At 32.6% G+C, this 20204-nt stretch overlaps 3 protein-coding genes and 2 long non-coding RNA genes across 6 annotated transcripts; 2 read left to right on the plus strand and 3 right to left on the minus strand.

The window, feature by feature from the left end:
• Window positions 1-239: 239 nt before the first annotated feature.
• Window positions 240-1803, minus strand: LOC103848836 (1,2-dihydroxy-3-keto-5-methylthiopentene dioxygenase 4). 2 transcript variants are annotated; one of them, XM_033284734.1, is made up of 5 exons: window positions 1551-1803; window positions 1360-1447; window positions 999-1111; window positions 641-880; window positions 240-522 (listed from the first exon to the last, which is right to left on the minus strand). In XM_033284734.1, the coding sequence occupies exons 1-5, from the start codon at window positions 1629-1631 to the stop codon at window positions 394-396; spliced, it is 651 nt and encodes a 216-aa protein (XP_033140625.1). In that variant the 5' UTR covers window positions 1632-1803; the 3' UTR covers window positions 240-393. The 2 variants fall into 2 exon arrangements, with proteins under 2 accessions (XP_033140625.1, XP_009123910.1); XM_009125662.2 differs by having other exon boundaries at window positions 999-1093; window positions 1551-1800.
• Window positions 1804-7041: 5238 nt separating this feature from the next.
• On the plus strand, window positions 7042-9059 carry LOC103848837 (26S proteasome regulatory subunit 10B homolog A). Its single transcript, XM_033284743.1, has 4 exons — window positions 7042-7385; window positions 7472-7741; window positions 8159-8252; window positions 8325-9059. Exons 1-3 carry the CDS (start codon window positions 7229-7231, stop codon window positions 8191-8193), a joined length of 462 nt encoding a protein of 153 aa, XP_033140634.1. The 5' UTR covers window positions 7042-7228; the 3' UTR covers window positions 8194-8252; window positions 8325-9059.
• Window positions 8268-11635, minus strand: LOC103848839. The gene is made up of 2 exons (XR_629261.3): window positions 10111-11635; window positions 8268-9904 (listed from the first exon to the last, which is right to left on the minus strand). It is a non-coding gene; the product is annotated as an uncharacterized LOC103848839 (long non-coding RNA).
• A 3674-nt stretch (window positions 11636-15309) lies between these two features.
• On the plus strand, window positions 15310-16382 carry LOC103848840 (lamin-like protein). Its single transcript, XM_018655954.2, has 2 exons — window positions 15310-15573; window positions 15906-16382. Exons 1-2 carry the CDS (start codon window positions 15399-15401, stop codon window positions 16148-16150), a joined length of 420 nt encoding a protein of 139 aa, XP_018511470.1. The 5' UTR covers window positions 15310-15398; the 3' UTR covers window positions 16151-16382.
• On the minus strand, window positions 16197-19392 carry LOC103848841. Its single transcript, XR_629263.3, has 3 exons — window positions 17513-19392; window positions 17308-17352; window positions 16197-17229 (listed from the first exon to the last, which is right to left on the minus strand). It is a non-coding gene; the product is annotated as an uncharacterized LOC103848841 (long non-coding RNA).
• Window positions 19393-20204: the final 812 nt, after the last annotated feature.

The following is a 20204-nucleotide window of genomic DNA, read 5'->3' on the forward strand; positions in this document are numbered from 1 at the left end:
CAAGGAACCTCCCACACCTTGACCTCATATGATGATTGCACCTTATGTCTGATTTCCAATAATAATAATTTTCTTGTTGCTGAGATAGTAGCCCACACTTATGATGGGCTGTTTACAGAAATTACTTGTAAAAGCGCAGTTTTTCTTATATTAACACTTGTATTAAAAATATATTATATACTCTTTATGATGTCAATATATTTGTAAAAATAGTAAATAAACATAACATTATTGTTTTGTTTTAGAATGGTTATTATGTAAAATATTGTTTTAATACTTTCTAGGTGTAAAAGCATATATTAAAGTATGTCACAAAACAAGCAGGAAGGAGTCTCTCCTTTTACTGGTAGAGTAAACAATACATACGAGACCACAAAGCATATAGTAAACTTCTTAATAACCTCGGATGGTTTCTCCAAACTTCTGGGTCAAGCTCTTTATATATTCCTTCCTAACCGGATGTTCTTCCTGGGGCCGGTTATATGGTGTCCAAACTGGTTCTCCCACGAACAGCCTCATTAGCTGCAAAACCAACCACTAATTCATCACAATCTAACAAAATTAAATCTTTTTACATAAAGATGTAACAGATGTATCTGCGTTGTTTTAGTTACAAAGACTGAAGCTGGCTTTATAATACCTTGATGTAGTTGCTGGTGTCAAGTGTGAACCGGTGGTAGATTCCGGCAGGAAGGACAATGAGATCGCCCGGTTTCATCAAGATTCGGATCCAACGGTCATCCTTGTCCCTAACATCAAAGTAGCCACTTCCCTCTAGGCAGTAACGAATCTCTTCGTCCTTGTGAATGTGTTCTGTGAAAAAGTTCTTCAGCTTCTCCTCGTAGTTGCTCACTTTCTCAGGACATAGATCCAGCAAATCCTAATATAAAGATTTGATTACAGATAAAACTTATGAGAATTAGTATCTGTCTCATTGGTTTCAATGCCAAACCACCATATACATGAGCCATTTATTGTGAGCATGAGCACGTCCGTACCATGTAATCGTAACCCCGTTCTTCTCTAATCTTGCTTAGCTTGGAATCATTCTCGTAGTTTTCAGGGTTCAGCTTCCAGTGCACCACTCCCAGATCTGCCAAACAGAGCATAACTATTGTTCTGATAACTTTGTGAATCTCTTAGATCTTCTCTTATGTATATTTTTGTTCATTTTCCTAATTTAGGTTTCTTTGGTGTTAGCTATAAAATAGCTCATCTGCTTTATATTGTAAATAAAAAATAACACACAAATAAGTTATCCAAACCAGACGTAAACTACAACATATCATATACAAAGTCATTTTTTCATAAAAAATTTGCAAAGCAATCACGCTCAAGCGAGAAATTTGGAAAAAAAACCTGCCAAGTAATCCACTGTGACGAACTCTTTCGGGTTGCGATGATGAGGAAGTCTCTGGTCTTCATTGCTATCATCCATAAACCACGACTGCATCAATTACGACGAAGTAGGAGAGTATTGAAATCAGAATGTAAACTCTAACAATCAAAATATAGAAAACAAATTGTGTAGTGAAGAAGAATTAGCTAACCTCGAGAGCCATTACTGATCTTTGTGGTATGAAATGCTTCGATTTCAGACACATGACGAAGGTCGATATATAAGAGCTCATTTCCTTTGTCGATGATTGCCACGTGTACGTCCTATGCTGAATCCTTTTTTCCTCTAGATTGTTTCTATTTTATATTATTTCTGGTTCTAAAAGTTGTTATTAAGAAATAACAACCGATTTTACACAATGGGTGAACGACCCTTTTTTGTCAGAAATACAACAACACTAGTTTGTCAGCCACAATAAGTAATTTTAGTAGTTTTAGTCAATCATATATTTTTTAAGGTTTATATCTTTCCATCTCACGTGAACTAGAATGATCTATTATCAAATTTCATTCTAGATATGAATTTCATATTTAACAATTTTTCAAAATAATATCAACAGCAAGAGAATATATGAAATCCTGGAAACCAACTTTTGTTTTTATGTTCAGTTTACGAGTTGAGTTTAGGCTGTTCATTCGTGTACTAAAAACATGATATTTTAATGCGTCATCCATATATATATATATATATATATATATATATATATATATATTGTTCATTTTTAACTTTTTCTTTTAAAACTAAATATTATATTTAAATGTAGTTTTTTATTTGTAATTTTTATTTGTAAAATTCATTTATAAAACTTACATGAAAATCAAAATGTATCTCATAAAAAATAACTAAAACAATATGCTTTCATCTCATTTTATAAACTCTATTTCAACTAGATAAATGTTAAGAATCAGTTTTTTTTTATTTAATGAAGAGGTGGCCAAATATAATCCAAAAATTTATTTGAAATATTAAAGTTGACCACATATTCAATCAAAAGCAAGATTAACTTAAATGGTTAGCAAAATTACCATTTACCTTTTATAGTTTAACAAAAAATTGAAAAGTTATTTTAAGATCAAATTATTTAAATTCTAAATTTAACAGAAATACGTTTATTACATAGAGACTTTCGAAGAAGTCTATTATGTATGCTTCTGAAGAAGTCTACTAAGTATACTTTTGAAAAAGTCTACTAAATATACTTCCAAAAAAGTTTACTAATTAGTTTTCTCAGGAATTTTATTTTGTAATTTGATATATAATTTTATTTTAAAAATGAAATATATTTGTATAAAATTTGTTATAAATTATCAATATATGAACTAAAAAAAGCTATATAATTAAAATTTAAGTTATATAGAAAAATTTGAAAGAAAATATATTGGTGTTTTAGCCATGTTTGTACAATACTTATGGTTTGGTAACAATAGGTTGAAAGATATATGTACTGTTAGGTTTAGTTGTTAGATTTAGAATTTTTTTTGTTTTATTGACTTAAATTTACATATAAATGTTGAGTAGTTTAGATTTTACACAATTTTTCATTTTTGCTACAATGACTAATTAAGAGTTTTGGTGATTATAGAGGTTGTGGTTTATGGTTTAGGAGTTAGAGCTTGAGATTTGTGGTTTACGGTTTGGTAGATTTTAAATGAATTCTACTTGATTTTTGGGTATACTAGACTTATTATGTAGTCTACTACATTTTGAGATTACAAAAATTAAATTATTTTAAATTATTTTTAGTTTTTTGTAGGGGTTAAAAAATTATAAAATCATATATTAACACTATTATGACAATGAAGAAAGAAATTGTTAAATCATATATTAAAACTACTGGAACAGTAAAGAATAAACAACAACAAAAATCTCATTGTAGAATTTCAAAAAGTCCACTACACCGGTAACAATTTAATCTATCCGACTTAACCATCCTCTTTGGATCGTGTTAATCGAGTGAATGGCTACAAAATCTGAATCACTATTCTTATGGCTGTAAAACTTTTTTTTCGCTGCACTCAATAATCTAAGAAACAGTGCACTCACTGTGGCAAGAAAGAAACTATAGACGCTATATCACTAATTGCTCCTACACTGTTGGATACGCACATTGACACGCAGTTCGGGATCAAATAGGCTCATTTAGAGGGAGATGGAGATCGTTTGACCTAGTGGGAAATATTGAATTGGTTTCTTGTTACTTAAAGACGAGCATGGTGGCAACTTGATGAGATAAATGGTAGAACAAGTGCTTGGTGTTGAATGACGAATCGTAAGAGATACGTCAGAGAAATAGAATTAGGAATGGTGAAGTAAAGGAATCAAGAAGAAGAAATGTTTCCAAAGGTTCTCACATGAAGTACCATTACTGATTTTGGTTTTATCATGTCCAATCTTTTGAATCTCTTCTTCTTATACACCAGACTAAACTAAACCAGAACAAACCCATTGTGGTTTCATTGTAGGAAGAGAAAAGAAAAAAGAAAGAAATATTATAAAGCTACATAAGCGGTCATGTTTCGAAACTTGGACGAATGGCGTGGGTTGGTGGCAGATCACTGTCGGGTTGTTTAGTTCCTAGTCATATGTAGTTAGAATGTGACTGGACAAGCGACTCATATGAAGTAAGTAGATAAACAATTCTAAAATAAAAGATGGAAAAAAAAACGATTCGACCCTATGAACACAGATATCATTAAGTCTTGAGATTGTGATAAAATATCTATATAACTATTGACACAATTGATGTTTCTTTCCGAAAAAATACTAAATCATTCATAGTAGTTTGTTTACACAACTTATCCACCCTATATTGCTAATAACATGTTGTTCAGATTAAATAGTTTTAAATTATTATTCAAAAAAAATAGGAAAATAGATTTCAGAAAAAAGAAAGATACAAAGAACTATACATCATTACCGAACAAACTAGTTAAATTTTACTTACGTAAAAATTAATAAAAACATGAAAGAAAAAGAATATATTAAAAAGTATCGCTGTGAAAAGGGTCTAAAGTATATTTTTTTGGACAGATGTAGTTAGGTGCTCAAAAAGAACATATGTAGTTATAAATTGGGTGAATTAGTGAAATACACATAGGCAAATATTTTTTACCAAGTAACCATATATTAAAGTGATCTTGAGATGTGACAATTTCAGGCGAATGTGGACTAATCTCTCTTTTCTGTGCATGATAATAAAATTAACTAATTATATACGTTATACTATTATTTACAAAATAAATAATATAGAACGATAGATTCATAGTAATAACATAACAAAAAATATAATACATATTGTATTGCATTTCTATTATGTAGCTTTATAAACAGTGATAACAATGGTGGGAAAGAAAAGTGATGACAACAAGAAAACAACCAATAGTGGTGATGTTTATGTGTTTTGAACCAGTTGACTCAAAAAATGTATTATGTTTCTATTTTATAATTGGCTCATTTAGCTCAATATACCAAAAAACAGTGGTAATTAGGTATCTATGTAGTTTTTGAAAGTATTTGCAGAGTTGGTTATTTAATGATATGATTTGCCAAATTAATCCCCGTAAGGCAAAACGGAACAGTGGTCGAACCGGAAAAACGACAGTAACTAGGTTACAAGGATTACACAGAGATTTTCAAGCAATTATGAAGCAGAGAGGAGAGATGGGTGTGGGAAGAAGACAGAGGAGGCTGAAGCCTCTCGCTCCGATTGAACACGGTGGAGAACTGTTCCAGTTATATGAGATTTCACAGAGCCGGGTGTCCAAAGCCAGCCGTAGTTCCGTCGTTAGTGTACTGTCACAGCTACTCACCTCGGAGGCGTCCTGCGACCATCAAACGCCGAGATCCGTATGAAGATTCGCTCCCAAACCCTAGCCACCGTAATCGACTTTGCATCTCCGCCTTCTCACAGGTCCGAGCCACCATGTGCTCCTCGTTTTTCCTACCGTTCAGAAGTGAGTCCACGCCGGACAAGAAGCCCAACAAGGAGAACCGCCATCTCCAAGTGAGCACTGCTGTTAACATGCTCTCTCCCAACCGTCGTTACAAACCCTAAGCGGTCCCATAACTGACCAGCAGATTCCGACCGCAACTCCGTCGCCCTCTAACAGCGTACCGCTGCCGACGACCCGACGAGTCACCAGAACCACCGAGCTTTCCGATGGGTCCGGCTTATGACACAGCTAAGCACCCAATCTGCTTAACCAGAGCTTCCGCTATAGTCAAGTTGATGTTCTTTACGGCTTCAGCACATGCCGTAAGCGTGTGGAATAGACGTACATCGTTGTCTTGTGCGTTGACTAGGATTACAGGTCGAGTTGACTCAATAGTGGTTGTTGTCGTTATTGTCGTTCCTATGACTCCGCCAATCTGCTAAGCCGGCGATGGAGATGTAACCACTGAATCAAAGGAATAACCGGGTCCAAACCATTAGACCCAGACGCCACCGGTGGATTAAGCTCTGTGAGCATATTATCAAGCCACGAGTAAAGTTTCACCGGTAATGAACAGTATTCGTTGTGAGGTGAGCTAAACCATTTTCTTGAACATTACCCATCATCGCCTCTAACTGCTTGAATTTCAAAGCAACCTCCGCCATCTCCGACTCCAACGACCTTACCTTGTAACCTAACACACTCTCGTCGTCTTCTTCTTTCTTCACCATCAACATCTTGTCTTTATCAAAGAAAATATCTGTGAATTGAGAAGAGGAAGCAAGAACTCGTCAAGTTTTTGTGGTAAAAAGAAAGAGATTATTAGTTTTTATAAGGATACATTTGGGATTTACGAAAGTGGTACAGTAGATTTCCATATAGCTAATTAAAGTTTTGTTTTAGGTTATGTGATGCAAATTCCCTTTATAATCTATCTACCTATCTATAATAATAAAATAGATTTTTCTCTCACCTTAGACTTCCACCGCATCACATTGCATAGGGCATTTTGTGACACTTGTCATCAAGCACTTAACGTCATCTATTTATTCTGTTTTATTTATCTAGGCTTTCTGATTTTATTTAACCCATTAGCTCAAATAGTAAGCTCGCCGGAGGCCCACAGTCACAACCCTAAGGGACGATACCGTTGCGTATAACCGTCGCCGGCTCTCCTTCCTTTCTCATCCCTTCTACGGTGTAACTCATCACCTTCCACTCAATAAGTATTCTTTAGTTGAGATGTTCCACCTGCTCTGTAAAGAGTCTACGATGTATTTTATCGGCTTCTTGCTGCAAACTCACAGTTTCCGCATCTCCCAGTCTCACAAATCCTCTTCAAACTAAAGCTTCCAGTCCTCCTTCCCGATTTTAAGGGTGGGCGATGTAAAGATGTTGTGGTTACACCGCTGCCGTTGCTTTCGTTTCTGGGACGCTTGCAATCAGAAGAAAAAAGGCGACCTAATTGGGTTCGACATGGTCCTACTTGACGAGAAGGTACTAATAAACTTGCTTTATACATTTTTCGTTTGATTGATTCCAGGTTTGCCTACTTTAATGAGCCTAGAATCCACGATGTCTAAAACTTGCAGTCAAACTTGATTCAAGATTTCAATCGCAGGACATAGGCTTAAAACTTTCAAGAATCTATTCAGGGAAGGTGTATTGTATGAGCTCGAGTCCCGAGTTCGAACAGGTTCGAATCAGTCTACTCCGCCCTATTCGAATTCGCCCAGATTCAATTGCAACCTTCTGTCGAATCTGTACGAAAAGGGTTTGATTTGCGTTCAATCTAGGTCTCCTTGACGTCTCAATCTGGGGGCATCGGATTTAATTGAAATTTGTTTGCTTTAAGCTCTCGATTCTAGGGTTTGGTATTGTCTCAGCCCTTTGAACGATGATTAACAACAAAGTGGGGGTTTGTGGTCTTGCAGCTAGGGATAACTTGAGAGGATCTAAAAAGGAATTCAACATAACTGAAGATGATCTCAAGTCTCTTCAAAGTGTTGCTCAGATCATTGGAGAAGTCCTTCGACCTCTCGATAATGAAAGATGTAACCTTTCTCTCTCTAGCTAATAACCCTATTTTGCTTCTGTGAGATTATTGCTCATTGAATGTTTTGTTCTTGTGTCCTCATAGTGATTGTCAAAGCTAGCAGCGGTCCTCGGTATGTGGTAGGCTGCCGTAGCAAAGTGGATAAGGAGAAGCTGATCTCAGGAACTCGATTTGTTCTTGATATGACCACACTAACAATTATGAGAGCCCTTCCCCGAGAAGTAAGATCCTTGCATCTGATCCTCTCCGCCAGCCATTTTCACCCCTCACATCCCTTCCATCATCCTAGCACAAGAGAAACCAAGAAGAAAAACAACATCAATGTCATACATATAAAAAGGAAGAGAAAGAATTGTGAGTTATGAGACAGCTCAGTCATTGTAGAGAACTATAATTTTCTCCAATAATAAATAGTGGTCAACAGGTCAGTTTTACTTAATTTTAGTCTGGAACCATTAGCGGAAATAGTGGTCAACATGTCAGTTTTACTTAATTTTAGACTAGAGATGTCATCCTTTTCGTTTTGGATCAATGCTATTTAATTTATTATTCCAGATATTGTTTGAGCTCTTGGCCTAGGTGGGTGGAACTGCCCTAGGAATGATAAAAGAAAAATACTTGGTTTAGGCAAGTATATGCTATTCAAAGAAATACATCTTTTTGATTCCTCCGAGCCATTTTGAAGCTTGAAGGTTCACTGAGAATATGCTTCAGGCCCTTTATAAGTTGCCCACTTAGGTTTGATTTTGTTTCTTTTTGTCTTTTCCCCAGGCGTTTACTCAGAATTTGAGTATAAATATGGGTGATGCTGAAGAAGTATCACAACACTATAGATTGATGTCAAGACATACAAGAGATTGTTTGGGTACGTGCTTCTTCCTTTTAACCTCGACATGATCTATGTTTCATTGTCTGATATAGTTATGATACATTGTAGGAGTGTCCTTTAGATGTTACGCCCACATACCCGTTTCAGGTCAAGAGTGTGTGCAGTTGTCTAATTGTCTAATTGAAACGCTTAACAAAGATGAAGTGTACTGATTAGCTGTTGCAACTGCATTTTCACTCATGAGCAAACTCTGTGGTTACTGAATTTTTTTTTTTAAGGATATATTCCTCCCTGAAACTCAAGCCTCCTGCTACTCATCATTATAGTGCCTTTCAAACCCACACACCATGAATGGCCAACTTGAACCTTATGTTCTCCGACTTGAAAGCTGGTTGTTGTGCCAACACGGTCGAAGCCTGACTTCTTAGGTTCGGTGCGGCCTGTAATGTGAAGAAAGGGAGAGAGCTCATAAGGCCGACATGCTGTATCGTCATCATTTCATCATTAGTTAACTATAATAATGTCCAGTTTTGGTTGAGTCACAAAAGCTTTGATGGGTCTCATGTTTGGTGGGTCACTCCCAACTAAATTTTGTAAATTTTTTTATATTCACAGCAGCTTTTTTTTTCATGGTCGAAAGCTCAAAACAACGTCTTTATCTTTGAAGCTAAGATTATGTTCTTCTATGTCATCCACGTCAGTCAGTTGCCTCCGATGGGTCTTCTTCATCTCCTTCTATTGTATTCTTCTCTATATTGTTTCTATTTTGTAAAGTACATGTATTACCCTACCACTTCTTCTCCGATTCAAAATGTTTTCACAAATCAAATTCACCAGTTTTGTGTTTTATAAGTTAGCTTCTTTTTTGTTTCTCGCCTAGAAATTTGAGTTCATGTTTATTTATAAAGATCTATAATATTTACTTTTTTTCCTACGTTTCAGGTACTCCATTACCATCCACTTATATTGTAGAATAAGGAATCCATAAAATTGATTCTCCAGATGATTAAGAGTGTTATAAATCTTATGAGGAATTTTTGTGGATTTTTTTTAATTCAATTTTACATTGCAGATAAGTGTATGTGAAGTGTTTCTCAGACCAATGATTAGTTTATTATTGTCGTTTGATGAATGTGTTAGTTTAACAAATACCAATGCCGAATTATAACTTAGGCATTAAAACTTGATAGTCGTAAAGTTCAGACTAATACAATAAAACCAATATTTTGAAATTCGACATGGAAACTGAACTGAAAGACTTACCAGGTCATTGAACCGTAAGTTAATAAATAAATTAATTTAATTAAATAATAATATATTAGCTATTAAAATATAGTATATATTTTATGTTTTAAGAATATTTAGAAAACACTTAATTTTTTTTATTTTTTACTATCATTTAACATATAAAATATCAAAAAGTAATTCAGACTATTTAACAATATTGTAAAAAGTTAGGAGTTATGATATCTACTGAAAATATCAAAACTTGAAATCTATAAGTATTTAAATGTGAAATCTGAATAGTAAAATTGAATCCAGAAAAACAAAAATTAAATAATAAATTGTTGTAATAGAATGTCGATAACAAAAATAAACTAATACCAACCAAATTACATCAACTAAATTTGGTTCTCTCTATCATCGTTCACTTAATTTTTTCTTATGGCATAAATCTTCATCATAATCTAAAAACACACAAATAAATCAAAATTAAATAGTGTCAATGAGATTCACGAAAAAAAATAATCAAAAAGAAGCAGAAGATACATATTCGACATCCGGGTGCAGACAAAGATATTAGTAAAATCCGAAAACCTTATTTTTTAATATGAATAAAACAAATCTTAATAAAATAATTAAGAAATCTAAAAAATAAATAAAAGTTACTTACTGGTTTAATCAGTAGTTCAACCGGTTGTCGGGTTCTGGATTTTAGTGGGTTTTTTTGCGGTTTTACTAGGTTTTTAAATAATGAGCTTTCGTAAAACCCAACAAGATTATATTTGAGTCACCATATTCACTGGTTCAACCGCGGATCCGGGCCGGGTTTGAAAACACTGAATAAAATCAAAACACCATTGTACATGAAAACATTACCATATCCCACAATCTCTACAACACAAATTTGAAATTACTCCAATTGAAAAAGATTCTTATGAAAAACTGGTCCAAATAAGAAATGAAGACAATCCAGTAAAATCAAAAACAAACTTAAAAAATACAGTAAAACCTTTAGAAATTAATACTCGATAAATTAATAATCTCAATAAATTAATAAATTTTGCCGGTCCCAACTTGAACCGGTGTAAAATATGACACAAATCGATAAAATAATAAGATAATAATATTTTTGAAAATTCCATGTAAATATATAATCCCATTAAAATCATAAATTAATAATCTATCTATATATAATTTTATATAAGTACAAAATAAACATTATATTATTCATTTTATATTCACAATGAAAATATTTTTATTTTTCTTAACATTTAAAAATATTTTGATAATAGTTAGTAAAGTTATATCGAAAACCATTTAGCAATAATATAAAACATAAATATATACACCAAATAAGATAATAAAACAATATGAAAGACAAATTTTAAAAATTTGAATAATGTACATACGATATAAACAAATACTTTCATATTTTATATATAAACATATTAAAAATAGAAAAAAAACTAAATAAGGAAAATTTTGTAAATTAATATCTCTATAAATTAATAAAATTTCAAAGTCCTAATATTATTAATTTATAGAGGTTTTACTGTATATTTGACAATATATCAAATCCCGCGCAAAGCGCGGGCTTCCCCCTAGTTTTATAATAAAGTAGAACATATAAAAAGTCAATTATTCATCTTCTCAGATCTTTGTATATGGAGGAGAGGAGGATATTGTCAGATTTAATTGGTAGATGCATCGGTTCAATGACACTAGCAATAGCAGTGGTTGGGATAACAATTATGTCTCTATATTGATAAATAAGATAAACATTATCAAAATGATATAGAACCATAGTTTATTATACAGTATATATTTTATCTAGTGTGCTAAGGCGTGTGTAATAACTCCACAATCTATTGTATACTATATTATAGATTTATCTAGATAAAAATAGTATCCCCTATATATATATTAAAAGAGAAGTCACTTTAGTAAGATCTGATGACGTGTTGCTCATAGATGAAGTTTCAAAAAAATTGTTATAATTTAATTGGTCGATTGTTTTTAATTTTTATTTATTTAAATTAGATTTAAAAATTTAAGGTAAGTCTAAAAACATTTAACATAACTTGCTATATAATCTAAAGAATATTACAAATAACAATTTAAGGCAACTAATTCTCGAAATTATAGAAAGATTAATAATTTTATATTTATTACATTTAATATTTATAAACTATAAAATATAATGAACGGATTTTTATATAAGATAATTACAATAGTTTTATACTCTACTTGATGAATTGTATTCGAATATAATTATATAATAACTATTTTAAATATTACAAAATCTAAACATGTTTATTAATATGATTTTTAAATTATTTATCGTTGTTTACAGAATAAATTTATCAGAATTTTAAAATTATTTATATAGTGTTATTAATAATTTTAAAAAATATAAATCCTACTATATATTGATTGAGAAGTCACATAAGTAATTGTTTTTACGTGTTGATCATAAATGAACTCTTCAAATTGTTATAATTTGATTGACCAATGATTTTTTATTTTATTTATTATAATTATATCAAAAAGAAAAGGATAATTCAATTACCACTTTTTAAATAATCTACATAATATTAAAAATAATTATTTATGGTAACTATTTGTTGAAACTATGAAAGAGTAATAATGCGATCAATTTTTCTATATATTTATAAATTACATAAAATAATAAACAAAAGTGTTTATTTGAATTGATATAATGATTTTATATTCGTATAGAAAGAATTATATTTGTATATAAAGTATCATAATAACTATTAATGTCTAATAATTCAATGCATGCTCTATAAATCATTTGTAAAATTATAAATATATTTATAAGAATCAGACATTTTAAATTATTATAAGAGGTTTTAAGTCATTTATAGAGGCTTATACATTAATTTATAAAACGTATTTTGAAAATTTATCCTCCTATTACAATATTTTGAATTTTTTCATTTTTAATGGTAAAATTCCTCAACGATATTTATTTAGTGTAGAAACCCCTAAACTAAAGATTTACTGGTAGTAATAGTAATTATGACCTTTTAGAGCTTAATTCATTAAATAAAGTTAGTTTACGGGGTTTTTCGTTAAATACTTAGTTTAAGAGTTTTTACCCAAAACAAACTTAGTTGAAGGGGTTTTAACGTTAAAATTCTTTATTATTTCCTTATTATCTATTATTTAAATCCTTATAGTGGGAATTGTTTTATCAAAAACCAGTTGCAATCAAGTGACGAGATATCTTCTTTCCTAATATCATGCATTTAATATTTAAATATATATATATATATATGACTTATTCTTGGGTTCACTCTCTAGGGTGAACCTTGGGTTCACTCCCTAGGGTGAACCTCTAGGTTCACCAACCAATATGATTGTTTTATTTTATATTCGAAATCTTTTAAAAAAAGAAACAAAATATTTTCTCAAGCTATAGTTATATTATATTTTTAAAATAAAAAGGTTAAAATAAATAAATTAAAAAGTAGTAATTAAAAAAAAATATTTTTAACATTCTCAGCAAAATACTAAACCCTAAATCCTAATCCCTAATCCCTAAACCCTAAATCCTAAACCCTTGGGTAAACCTTAAACCCTTGGATAAATCCTAAACTTCAAATCAAAAACACTAAACACTCAAGGGTGTAGGGTTTAGGGTTTTAAGATTTAGTGTTTTTGATTTAGAGTATGAATTATCCAAGGGTTTGGAGTTTGCCCAAGGGTTTATAGGGTTTATGATTTAGGGTTTAGGGATTAGGATTTAGGGTATAGTGTTTTGCTGACAACGATAAAAATATTTTTTTTTTTAAATTCGTTTTTCTCTAACTATTATTTTTTTTCTAATTTTTTTAACCTTTTTATTTTAAAAACATAATATATCTTGACAATATTTTGTTTCCTTTTCTAAAAGATATCGAATTTGAAATAATGAAATCATATTGGTTGGTGAACCTAGAGGTTCACATTAGGGGGTGGACCCAAGAATAACTCTATATATATAGCTAGCTCTTGCTGTAAAAAAAAGAATATATATATATATATATATATATATATATATATATATATAGCAAGATTTGAGTTACCAAAATTATGTATATATTATAACCAGAATATCTTAAAAAATTTATTAGAAGATATTCTCTCTCATAGCTGAATTAAAATTTATTAGAAGATATTCTATCTCATAGCTTCTCTTGAAAACTAGGTCATTTAGAAACTTAAACTAATTTGCTATATAAATATCACGCCACTCCTATTAGTTTCACGCATCTATCTTTTAAGTTTTCATATGTTTTTGATCGTTCTAATTTTAATTCTACTTTTGTGATTTTGCGCATGTGTATGATAATCAATAAGTAACTCATAGACGGGAACACCATTTCTGGTAATTTTATGGGGGATTCTTCATCTCCATTTATTTTTGTTCTCTTCATCTCCATGTTGTATCTCTATCTATATTTTTTTGCATCAGTAGTGATTCAACTAACAAAAAGAGACGACTCTGTTTATCCAGGAACTGATCATCCCTTTCGAAAAAAATAATTTTTTTTTCATAAAGTTAAATCACTTATCAAGAATATAATACAAGATGTGTATGCTAATTAAGTGCAATTTATTTATTGTGAGTAATCCTCTTTAGTACGTCTGAGAGCCAAAGGTAATCTCAAAGCTTTTTAAAAACTTTGAAACTCATTGACGTTGTCCTATCAATTATATAATTTGTTATTTTTTGGGATTGTTTACATCTTTAAATATTTTTGTTAGAATTACCTCTTTTCTGACTCAAGGGTTAGAGAAGGAAACCGTAAATCATCTCTGCTGTTATAATGACCAATGATAAGAAATCTCAGGTAATTCAAATCTCTTTTTTATATTTCATGGGTGATTATTTTATTGGGGTTATGCGTGAAATATTTGTTTTTCTCAATTATATTTTTCTGATGTTTTAAGATTAATGTTAAATGTGATTGTTTTCTAAACGTTCTAATGTATTCTTTATTCATATGAACATAGTATAAATATCAATATGTAACATTGAATCTTTGATATTAACCATATACATGTAACATAAGTATTATATAGTTGTAAATATGTAATTATCAATTTAATATTAATGTTAATGCCTGCACATAGGTGCGTGAAGTCCACCTAGTGGTACATTATGTACAATTACATTTCATCTTCTTTACGTTATTTATACTCACCGCCAGAACTACAACTACTTGGTAAAGTCTAATTAGCGACAAAGCAAAATTATTCGTCTTTAAAATCACCATTATTGTTTTCCTTAACATTAGATCTGAGGTACAACTATACTATCTCTGATCTGACCATATTTACATCTTCTTTTTTTTCTTCTGTAACTGCCATATTTACATCTTCATCACTAGTTTCTTCCTGCCGTGCGCTGTTGTACTCTGCCGAGCACCGTTGTACTCTGTCTAGCACCGCTGTAACCTTAATTTCACATTCACACTCGATCGACATGTTCCTCAGCAAAATCAATTGAACCACACCTTCACAATTATCATCGATTTCATTTTTTCTTTATTTTATGAATTAGTTCTCTTTTTTTACGATCTTAAACACTAAATTTCACCACTGATATTTTTTTGTCTGTGTTTGTACAAAGATATAATATATTATAGCACACAAGTTGATATGGTTAGTTTTTGTAATAATTTCTTAAGGTCATAATGCTCTAATTTTCCTAATAAATTTTGAAGGGTAAAAGAAAATTTAATCAAGCTGAAAATGTGCGAACACGTAGAAATGTTTACAAATGTTAAAAGGTTTTTTAACATATTGACCCAAAAAAAAAAAGATGGGTGTCGGTGTAAATAGAAGATCTCGAGACTATTTCTCCCTATTTTTCCTCACTATAAAACCCCACTAGTCCACCTCTTACTCACAAGTCCACTAGAGGAGACACAGAGAGAGAGAAAAAGCATGGCGAGATTCACGGTGTTGATTGCGGCAGCAATACTTGCTTTTCTAGTGGCAGCGCCGGTGCCGGAAGTGACGGCGAAGAAGTATTTAGTTGGCGACAAAAAGTTTTGGAATCCATACATCAACTATGACACCTGGGTTCAGGGAAAGCATTTCTACCTTGGAGATTGGCTCTGTATGCTCTCTCTCACCCTCTCCTCTTCTCTACATTTTTATACTCTCTGATCTTGTTACATTAGATCTGATTTTGTAATGGTTATCTCTTTAAATCCGGTTATATTTTCAAAAGTTTCAACTTTTACTACTATAACGTATTTCATGTCCGAGTTTCTACTAATTTTAGTTACTTCTTTTCATAAATGTTTCCTTATTTATTCAGATCTGGTAAGAACACACTATTAAGCTTGTCTGAATACAATCTTTTCGAGGTGAAATCTTGGATGTTATTACAACAAAAGAACGGAACTTGTAACTAATCAAGAATATTGTTATATGGTCTCTTGTCAGATTTCGTGTACTACAGAGACCAACACAACATTCTTGAAGTAAACAAGACCGACTACGAAAGATGCATCTCCGACCATCCTATCCGAAACTATACACGTGGAGCTGGGAGAGACATTGTCCCTCTCAATGTCACCAAACAGTACTATCTACTTGACGGAAGGGGTGGTTGTTTTAAAGGCATGAAGCTCACTGTTACAGTCGAGAAGCTTCCCCCTCCACCCAAATCTGCCCCTGTCAAGCATTAGATCTGTTTCCATTACAAGAGTTTCAAAGCATCAGCTGGTTGTTATCCTCTTTTGTTGTGATATTCATTTTCCATGAATGATCTTGTTTCATTAAAATGTCGTCTTGTTTCATAAGACCTAAATTTTAAACGCCTAAAAATATGGATATACCATATAACAAAATGATTTCACTGTTAAACACATATGGGAAGAGTGAATATGAAATCAAACCTTGTTGTTGTTGTCCTAGTCTTGGCTAGATCTTTATAAAAGGCTTTGCCATTATATTTTCCAAGGCATGGGGATATATAGTAAACTGGGATCAATCATTTTGACCTATGAGTATTTTCAGTATATGTGGGTTGTTGATGCAAAGATGATGGCTTCATTATCTACAAATTAAAAATTTCTCAATCTTCATTTTGAGGTCGATTTGGTGGGCCGGGATGGTCGAATTATCTTTCTATTTTCAAGCATATGATGATGACATTGATGCTCGCAGCACCATAATCCCGAGAAAATGATGAATTGATGATGATACTGTTGCTCACAACTCCATAGTTCTTAGCATATGATGGTATTGTTGCTCACAAGCGATTAGTGCATAGACCATAATTCAACAAGCTCTACCCCAGACTTAGCTCCACCGTTCGAAAGTGTTATAGATTTGTCCTTGACAACCCGAAAGATCAATAAAATAGATTAATGTTCTTTTAACTCTTCGCACTATTTTTTTTTCAAAAAAAAAAAAAAAAACTCTTCGCACTAACCACAGTAAAAAATAAGTGATTTCTTGACTCTTCAAGCAATTCCAAGAGAATATACCGAAGTTTGATTTTGCTGAGTGTTGGATTCCTATCAAGAATGAACAACCAAGACTGCTAAAGATGCGCTCAAAGGCTCTGAACTTTTTAAGAATTATTATTGGTTGCCTCTGCCTCCCCTGATCTTGTTCTTAGAATTGCTCTTCTGCAAGCATGGCAAGCTGCGATTTATGCCATTTGGCAGGAGCGCAACACTCGGTGTACCACCACCACCACAGCGACCACGGCTGGCCTTGTCTCCTTAACCATCAAGCTTCTTCTCAATCCTTCATCTCCCTTTACCAAAAATAAAATCAGATATAAACAGAGGGAGAGACAGAGAGTGAGAGATAGAGAAAGAGAGGGAGGACGAACCGTAGTGGTGTGGTTCCGGCCTCATCTTGTCTTGCTTCCTCCAAGCTGAAAACAAATAAATTCAGTTCAAAACAGAGAGACAGAGAGAGAGGTGAACCATGGTGGTGTGGCGGCGTGAGATAAAGTAGATCAAAAATAATATGAATCAAAACTCACACACACACAGATTTAGGGAGAGACATAGAGGGAGAGAGAGAGAGGTAACCGTGAGAGAGGTGGCCCGGCGTGAGAGATCTTGAGTCGGATCTTGAGTTCATGCTGCTCTTATCATCAGTGAGTCCCCAGGATAGGTTAAACCCATGGAAGAAAGCTATAGAAGATTATGAGAAGAAAAGTGTTCATGAGAAAATGAGATGAAGAGGGAGACGCTCTGAGAGAGAGAATTATTTTTTATGAGATTAGGGGTTTTGCATTTTAATACAGTAAAGCTAAATATTTATCATGCAAAATTTTTTTTTTTTTAAAGTTCTGGAAAAATTAATATTGAAGCGGGAAAATAAAATTTTCTTACAATTTTAGGCGGGAATATTATGTACGGTTTGGCCGACTGCTTGGCAAACGGGTCGATTATTCAGGACATATAATTATTACATGCTAGTGTTTCCACTTCGACTCTTGAGAGAATAAGAAAAAAAATCTTCATAAAATCTTCTTCAAACTTTTGAAGAAGCGAATGCTTTGGAATATTCCATTCTTGTAGCAGCCACCGCTTCGGAGGAACGCTAATAAATCCATGAGAGATTATTTGTAAAATTGGTCCACTAACTAAGCCCATGGAAATTTTCTAGACGACTTCCTAAACTAAATTAACTAACTTAGCACTTTTTAAAATCAAATTAAACTTAAAAGATGTTTATTATACAAAGAAATAAACATATACATGTAAAATTTTTACTTTTTCAAAAAACTATTTAAGCTTTCCAAAATCTAACCCTAAAAATACATACAATACTACAACATATGTTTTCAAACCCTAGACAAAGAATATCATGATTCACTATTTTCACTCATCTATGTTGAAAACAATTCAATTCAATTTTACTATATTTTAATTTATATCACTTAAAACTCTGAATAGTTACATGATTTCAATTTTTCACTCATTAAAATATTTTTTACAAAATTTATAAATTATCTTTAAGATCAACTATATCAGAAGACTTACATTATCCGAGAAGACTCAAAAGACTTTATGGGCTATATTCGTAAAAATGAATTTTTTTTTTGTTTGGTCACAAGGAGTTGACTGTAATCACAAGGTTTTTAGGTTCGTTTTGCAATTGATTCAAATTTGAGTATAATTTTGCATTTAAAATCAAGTTTTGAATCATATTTGGAAAATCTAATATATCCTTAGTCAATACAATTGTTTAGTAAAATGAAATATCCACTTACTTTTTTTTCTATCCCCTATATATTAATTGAGGATCTTTAAACAAATTAGAACCTTAATTTTGTATTAATTAAAAAAAGACTCATCCTATGCGGCAGTTGTCTATGGCCTCTAAATCCTCTTTTAAGGAATTATAGAGCACCTCATATAAACCATAGTTTACAAATTTAACATTGGTTCGCATATATCATAGAAACACAACTATCATAGCAAAAGTCCCATATATTTATTATGATGTATTTATGACGATATATTTTAAGCTTTACTCCAATGAGACACGAAGTCTGCTTTTGAACTCTCTCCACATCTGTGATCACCATTACTTTCTGTTGACCTTTGATAATGATAGGAAAAGGTGAACTTCATATAGCTCAACCATATCAATAGTCGCATAGCAATGTAAACTTTGTCCATGGAAGTTACATGAGTTCCAGAATTAGGAAGTCGCGTAGTGGATGATTTGTCCATGGACGTTTGAGACTCTTTCACTTCTAACACACGTTTGAGACTCTTTCAGTTTCTTTTTTGATTATGTTTACATTACACATTATCAGACATAAATGGTGTCTATAATATCAATTCATGTAGGCCATGGTTCTGTCAAATTGTATTCTGTTGTGCACCATCATTGTGGGAACCGAAATTCGCACTGTCGATTTCCGTTTAAATAAGGAAACTAGGAAAACCCTAATTTCCCAGAGGTCCCGGATCTCTGCGAGAGCCAACGACAAGTGATCGAATATATGCGGAAATCATGAAAAGATAACAAACGAGTTTAGAGAAAACAGTAGATCTTATTTCGAGTCCGCGTAAGAGCGTTGCGATCATTACAAGGGATCATAAAAGCTTTGGCCGCAAAGGCTGTCAGCGAGTTACTTAGTTCTAGCAGCCTAAAAGCTCAAACCTATTTGAGTCGCAGCTCGATAACAAAAGATGAAAAAGATAAATAAAAGGTTTTTGATTGATTTCGGACTGAACCTTGTTAAAGGCTGCCTACGTACCCCTTTCGAGGATCAAGCCGAACGTAGTTCAATTGGTAGAGCTGGACAAGAGATCGAACTGCCTGGGCGAGTTCGTCTAGTAATTGAGTGCCAGTCATAGAAACCGAACTTGTCGAGAATAAAGCCTAAAGTTTCTAAGTGCAGAGAATTCCGAATCTAAAAAGCCCCTCCCCATGCTCCTCGCCTAAGACTCCTTATATACTAGCTCCAAGGTCGGTTTACGCTTTTACTCTTCTGCCCTTAAGCCGTCATAGCGTAAAAATGGAGATATTCCATTTTTCTCGATTTTCACAATTATCTTCAAAACTTCTGTATTTATCCGCGGAAACTTGACATTTATCCTTCCTTGTGGACCAAGCGTAAACCGGGCTGTGGTTTACGGGCTTTTGGTTAAGAAATCGCAGGATGGGCCTCGAGTCGTGTTTTAGGTCCCTTTGGGCCGTCTTCCGACTCGAAGAGTTTACTACGATTTCTTTCGACAAAGAAAGAACTTTCCGCGGTTT

The sequence above is a fragment of the Brassica rapa genome, chromosome A02, assembly GCF_000309985.2.
Source record: "Brassica rapa cultivar Chiifu-401-42 chromosome A02, CAAS_Brap_v3.01, whole genome shotgun sequence".
Taxonomy (NCBI): domain Eukaryota; kingdom Viridiplantae; phylum Streptophyta; class Magnoliopsida; order Brassicales; family Brassicaceae; genus Brassica; species Brassica rapa.